The sequence below is a fragment of the Cebus imitator genome, unplaced genomic scaffold (assembly GCF_001604975.1).
Source record: "Cebus imitator isolate Cc_AM_T3 unplaced genomic scaffold, Cebus_imitator-1.0 Scaffold87, whole genome shotgun sequence".
In the NCBI taxonomy this organism is placed as follows: Eukaryota; Metazoa; Chordata; class Mammalia; order Primates; family Cebidae; genus Cebus; species Cebus imitator.
The window spans coordinates 4,522,310-4,529,087 of record NW_016107402.1 but is presented as its reverse complement, the minus strand read 5'-3'; the positions used below and the strand labels follow the sequence as shown (position 1 = coordinate 4,529,087).

At 45.8% G+C, this 6,778-nt stretch overlaps 1 protein-coding gene across 3 annotated transcripts in view; it reads right to left on the bottom strand.

The window, feature by feature from the left end:
- Positions 1-3,643: 3,643 nt before the first annotated feature.
- Positions 3,644-6,778, bottom strand: part of ARID1A (AT-rich interaction domain 1A) — an 83,667-nt gene continuing 80,532 nt past the window's right edge. The window contains exon 20 of one of the 3 annotated variants that reach the window (XM_017534803.2): positions 3,644-6,725. In XM_017534803.2, the coding sequence (XP_017390292.1) occupies positions 4,995-6,725 (1,731 nt within the window). In that variant the 3' untranslated portion in view covers positions 3,644-4,994. The remainder of the gene's footprint in view (positions 6,726-6,778) is intronic. The other 2 variants (XM_017534804.2, XM_037740692.1) reach the window with 2 other exon arrangements.

The window sequence follows — 6,778 nt, the reverse complement described above, 5'->3', positions numbered from 1 at the left end:
TCAAGCCTGTAATCCCAGCACTTTGGGAGGCCGAGGCGGGTGGATCACAAGGTCAAGAGATCGAGACCATCCTGGTCAACACGGTGAAACCCCGTCTCTACTAAAAATACAAAAAATTAGCTGGGCATGGTGGCGCGTGCCTGTAATCCCAGCTACTCGGGAGGCTGAGGCAGGAGAATTGCCTGAACCCAGGAGGCGGAGGTTGCGGTGAGCCAAGATCGCGCCATTGCACTCCAGCCTGGGTAACAAGAGCGAAACTCAGTCTCAAAAAAAAAAAAAAAAAAAAAAAAAAAAAAAAAAAAAAAAAAAAAAAAAAAAAAAAAAAAAAAAAAAAAAAAAAAAAAAAAAAAAAAAAAAAAAAAAAAAAAAGAATGCCTACTATGTGATGGGATGAGGATGCAACACTAAGCAAGACAGAAACAATCCTTGCCTGGTGGAGATGGTATCTACCTCACATAGGATTTATAGTGCTTGGCATACAATGCTCAATAAAGATGGGCCTATAACTCACTGAACAAAAAAGAGTGAGTGATTTTCCCACTGAAGGTGTAGAGAAGGAAGTTAGGTGGTTCTCACAGAACACTCACTTCCCTGGAGCAACTGACAATTCATTTCTCTCTGTAGCTGCCTTGCCTTGCTCCTGCCTCTGCTTCTGGAGGTGGCCTTGGCCCCAGGGTGGGCAGAGGACTAGCCCAGTGTACCTACTCTTGGCAGTTCAGTGTCTAGATGCTAAACTTTCCATGGCTCAGTCCTATGGTATTGGAATAGCTGATCCCAATCTGTGGTGTTGGCTCTGACACCATGCTATTGTGAAGCAAAAGTGACCATACTGGCCTCTGATGACAGGCAGCTGTGCCTTACCAGAACTTTATGCTACTTCTTTTTGCTGTGGATAAAAGGGCATTCACTGGCAGTTTCCAAGGATGCTAGGTGACATTTACATACATCCTGACACCTGGGGTGACACTAGTCATGTCTCATACATTTACCAAAAGTAACCTTTTTGGCCTCTGCCCGATCACTTGAAGATGCCTATCCACGCAAGGACAAAGACTCTGCCCTACCTCCAACTTCAGGAGCCACACACTCATCTTTAAAGCCCATGGACACTAGGTATTTTTCATCCTTCCTTCAGTGTTTGCCTTTCAGTAGTTAGAAAACCTTGACCCCACTGACAGGCCTAGTGGGAAGGCCTTAGCCACTTGGGGGTGGCAGTGGCTGTAAGGCAAAAGAGCCAATGAGGTTGAGAGTATTGTTTAGGCTGGACTTGGCTGCTCTCCAGCTATGAAAGAAGGTTAAGGTCATTTGGGGGGTGGGGAGGGAGGAGCCTGGGAAAAGAACTACTGGCCACACCTCTGGGTTCTCTGCTGGTTAGGTTCTATTTACTTCTCAAAAGCAAATTACTCACAGCTCAGTGGCCAGCAGTTCTCTTGGCCATGGTAACTCCAGTCAGAAACTGGAGACCAGGCTAGGCTCACCCTGCATTGCAGGAGAGCAGATGAAAGGAACCCGGGAAACCAAACTCCTAGGTAATGCTCCACACACAGCCCAGAAATGCACTTTCTAGACTAGAAAACGGAGCTCAAGGCCCAGAACAAAAATAGCCATTAGAAATATTGCTTACCAAAATTGTAGATAGGAAAAGCTTCCCATTTTTTTCTAGAGGAGTCCTAGGAAGGCATCTTGGTTGACAAAGGTTTTCCTCTCTCAATATTAATTATTCAATCCTGTTCCTGACCTGAATATTAATAGCCACAGTTAGTCTGATGAACACTTGGTTGAAATTCTTAGGACAATTTTACCTGATGCTAAAGACAGTAAAAACGAATCTTGCATGCTGACTCCACACCTAGATCCATTACTCCTGGTTGCGTTCTTATCCAGAAAGGAGGTAGTGTGGTATGTTAAGAAAAGCGCCGGGTGAGGTGGCTCATGCCTGTCCAGCACTTTGGAAGGTCAAGGCAGGCAGATCACAAGGTCAGGCATTTGAGACCAGCCTGGCCAGCATGGCATAAACCCCGTTTCTACTAGAAATACAAAAAGTTAGCTGGGCATGGAGGTGTGCACCTGTAATCCCAGCTACATGGGAGGCCGAGTCAGGCAAATCACTTGAACCCAGGAGGCAGAGGTTGTAGTCAGCCAAGATCATGCCACCGAACACCAGCTTGGGTGATAGAGCACGACTCTCCCTCAAAAAATAAAATAAAATAAAAAAAGCATGATCCTTGGGAGTTAGGTGGAACTTGCTTGGTGTATGAACTTAAAAAGCCTTTCACTTTTCATAGCCTTTCTTCAACTGTAAAATGGGAGCCAGATACTGACTTCACAGGCATAGGATTGTTGTAGGATTGTGATATGCTGTGTCCAGAATATAAGAAAACTGTTGTTTCTTGTTTCAAGTTTCACAAGTGTCCACAATAATAGCATTTTTTCTTACCACTTCTGATTTCTCCTGAGAAACTCGAACTTGGGGCTTGTTTCCCTAAGGAAGGGGATGAACAGAGAAACTACATATTGTGACATTAGCTTCGTAAAAGCAACTCCATCTAGCCAACATCAACAGTATCATTCAACTACTAAATAGATGCTATGCGCCAGGCTGTGTTGGCACAGGGATGCAGCAGTGAACAAAACACCCCTCCCACCACCCTCACAGAGTTTACATTTCAGTGGAAGGTGACAGGTAAGTACAACATATACAATAGGCCAGATGGTAACAAGTGCCACAGGAAAAATAAGACAGGCAAGGGTAATGTAGGTGGGGAGAAAAGATTGCTATTCTAAGGAAGGTGACCAGGAAAAGCCTTACTCATATATTTGAACCAATACCAGAAGGAGTTAAGCCTTGAGCAATGCAGTTATTTGGTGAGAGTAGGAAGTACAAAAACTCCAAGGCTGAAACATCCCTTACAGTGGGGTGAGCAATGGGCAAGACAAATGGTGCAGGAAAGGTACAGGTAAGCTAGATAACTCAGGGCCTTGTATGCCACAATGAGTGGATTTTTACTTACTCAGAAAAAGAAGCGCTGAAGGTGTTTTATCTGACTTACCTTTTGTAGGGGTCCTTTTGGTTGCTCTGTTGAGAATAGGTTCACCCAGGCAAAGCAGAAGCAGGGAGGCAAATTTGGAGACTTTTCAAGAATTCAAGATATGACAGTGTCTTGAACTATAGTAGTGGTGTGGGATTAAGGGTTATTTTATGAAGAGTGCTAACAGATTAAATGTGAAAGTGAAAAGAAGTCAATAATTTATTTGGCCAAGTGACAGAAGAATGCAGTTGCCATTTACTAAAAGAAAAAAAAAATAAAAACCAACTATGGGAGCAGGTTTCAAGTGGGGGAAGACAGGACATTTTAGCTTTGGCATGTTCAAAGTAAACTTCCAAGCAGGGATGACAAGAAGGCAGCTGAATGCTCTAGTCTGGAGTCAGGGAAAAGAGCCAGTCCAAAGATAATGTAAGTGATTAAGTTGGAGGTTGCCTGTGTGTCTTATTTTGGAATATGGTAAATAAATGACACGGTCCAGGATGCCACTATTTAGTAGAGATCTCACACTAAGGGAGGTTTGCAAAAACAGGACTACCCCGTACCCCAAAAAAAGGTCAAGCTTTAGTTTGAAAACAATAAAAAGCTTCACAAAAGTCTTACCAAGATTTAATGTACATTTATTCTTAACACGTGGAACATATAGTATAAAGATTTCATACTGAATAAATGATATTCATTAAGCCAAAAAAGGAAAAAAAGGAGGAATTTACATCAAGTTTTAGCTACATTGTTGAAATACAAATATGCAGATTTTATCACTGAAAAAATCTCAATTGTGTTTCTTCATCAGAACTTCAACTGAACCTAGAACTTTTTCACACCTCGATTAGAAAGAAAACAAAACAAAACAAAAACCCAGAAAAAAATAAACTATAAGTTGATTGGCTGCTGAGACAGCAAGGACTTTTTACAGAGACCTGTACAGCATCGCGCCAAGAGGGGCGACGTCTGGCAAGAGATTAAATAGCTGTGTCTCGCTTTGTGCAGGTCACCAACTTGTTAACTCGTCATACTATAAAGGGGTAGCTGGGAGGAGGACCAAACTGTGGGGATCCAAGGGTATGTGCAATGTACAACGTCATATATATACACTCGTGGCAGCGCAGCCGCTGCAGCTAAAGGTTAAAACCAGTTCTAAGAGGTGATCTCAGGGTTATTCATACAATCAAGGAGGAGAGAAAGAGGTCAGGGTGTTGTAGGTTCACACATGATACTTTGGGGGAAAAGCCTTTTTTTTTTCTCCTCAACGTTTAACTAAAAACATTTTTAAAAACTACAGCTTGCTGCTGACCCAGCGTTTTCTGTTTCCATGTGAGACATTATTATTACAGTATGTTTACAGTATCAGGTGTACAGTACAGTACATGAAAGGGTCTACACTCTACTGCACAGGCCTCTCCAGTGAACAGGGTCTGTTCACAACTGCGAACTTCTTGGCTCCTGCAAGATTGTGAATGTACAACAATAAACCACACACAGTTCAGCAGTCACCTTTTTTGTCCTTCAGTTTTTTTTTTGTATTTTTTTCCTTTTTTTTTTTTTTTTTTTACCATTAAAAACAGTTATGAAATGTGGCGTCCCGTTGATGCAAGGACTGGGAAAGCCATTTTTATTTTTTTTCCCCAAACTCACTGTAAACAACAGTAACTTTGGTTAAAATAAAAAAGTCTTCTATGTAGGCAGAGCTTTGTCTTTTCAAAGAGGGTGGGGGTGGGGTACTGAGGGGAGTAAGGTGAGGACAAGGAACAGAAAGGCGTGAGGTGGTGGAGAGGGGGAGGTGGAAGGAGGAAAGAGAAACAGGAGAGACTTTTTCCCAAGGGAGAAGCTGGACAGCACAGGGTAAACTGGATTCTGAGGTGGTTTTGCATAAATAAAGGGCAACAGTCAGTTTCTAAGTTCTCCACACACGCACACACACACGGGGGGGGGGGAGGTGTCCCACGGCTGTCATGACTGGCCAATCAAAAACAGTACATCACAAATGACTTGTGAAACCAGTGAGTTCATCAACGGTGATACCGAGATGTCCAACAGCCGTGATTCGTACAGAGTAAACTCTGAGTGGTTCTCATCCACCTTCGCCAGGGCAAGCAGCGCGCGGGCAGCCCGCCGCATCATGTCCACACTAGTTGGCTCAAAGGGTGGGTTCTGCATGTGGAGGAGGCTGGCCTGGCTCTGCTGGAACTGTGTGGCGGCAAGGCTGTCCTCTAGGAAGCCCAGGAGGTTGCCGATACTGCCCTTCTGCACTGCAATGGCACGGGCTGCCAGGCTGTCCCCCTGAGCCAGGTTGGCCAGCAGTACCACAGCCATCTCCCGGCACACTGGGTTCTTTCGGTCACTGAGGAAGCGCACCATAGTGCTATACAACTTCTCCAGGCGGCTGAAGGGAGGTGTGGCCAGAATCAGGTCCACATTGTTGTCCTGGATGCTGAGTTTGCTGAGGGTTTCCAAGACCAGTCTCTGCGGGGAAAGGACGGCATTTGGGCCCAGGGTGGAGAAGGGGTCCTGGGCTTCAGCTGAAGGGCAAACTGCCCAGTGTAGGAGTCCGTCCAGGACAGGCAGGCAAATGCTCTCGGGGTATGGGGATAGGTCCAACTGCCCCGAGATGTTGGCGAGTGTAACCAAGGTGTTTTCCCGGAGCATCTCCAAGCAGTCCCACCACCACTCCACTTTGTTGCAGCTCACCCCTTGGTCCTGTTCCTCCTCCTTCTCATAAGTTAGTGGTGCCTGCTTCCGTTCTGGGTGCTTGTGGTGCAGCAAGATCAGCTTGCCCAGGATAAGCAGCAGCCCTGGGTGTTTGGACATCTCAAAGTCATTGCCTGGCACAAATGACAGGCTTCGAATGGTATTGGAGACACAGACGCAGCGCTTGGCAAGAGAATCCTGCCAGTCCAGAAGGGTACACAGTGGGGTCTCATCCTTACTGTGGGGTTCGTCCTCTAGGATCTTGATGTTCCGGTGGCTCTGTGCTGGGCTAATGCCAAAGGGAAATTTGCTGCTCTCCTTGATGGCCTCTGAACTCTTAGCTCCATCCTCAGTCAAGGTGCTAGACCGGGTAGACAACATGTCATCCATAGTGGCTGTGATCCGTTTTTCTGGAGGTCCATCAGGCGGGGGTCCCTCCTGGTCTGTTGTCCCTGGCGTACCCTCTGCTGTTGTCACATGCTTCCGGGGGGCTGGTGGGCAGGGTGCATGAGGCCGGGAAGGCATCAGCTCTGTCTTGCTCTCAAAGTGGGTCTGGATATGCTCAGTGGTGTCCCCACCACCAATTCGCCAGTGCAGCAGGCCACTGTCAAACTCCTGCACGCGCCCAAGCTTATTTGAGCAGTCCACCACAAATGGGTCATTCTTCTGTACGATCTTTACTGGAAGCTTGTCAAACTTACTGACCAGCTTCTCCTCACTATTCTCTGAAGCTGGCTTGTCCTTGCATGAAAAGGCTATCTCCTCATCATTTTCAACTACTTCCTCTTCTTCCTCTTCTAGTTTAGGACCTAGAAGTTCTTCTTCTTCTTCCCCACCCTCCATGGGAGCTGGACTAGACACCTTGCTGAATCTCCCAGGATCCAGTAGCGTTCTCTGTCCTGGGTCACCCACTTCATACTCCTTTAAAATGCCAAAGATCTCAATCAGGCATCGTCGGAAATATTCTACAAGGAGCTCTAGCAACCCTGGGAGCTAAAAAGAGAAAGAACAGGAAATAAATTAAGGGAGAAAAGTGGCCTAAGAAC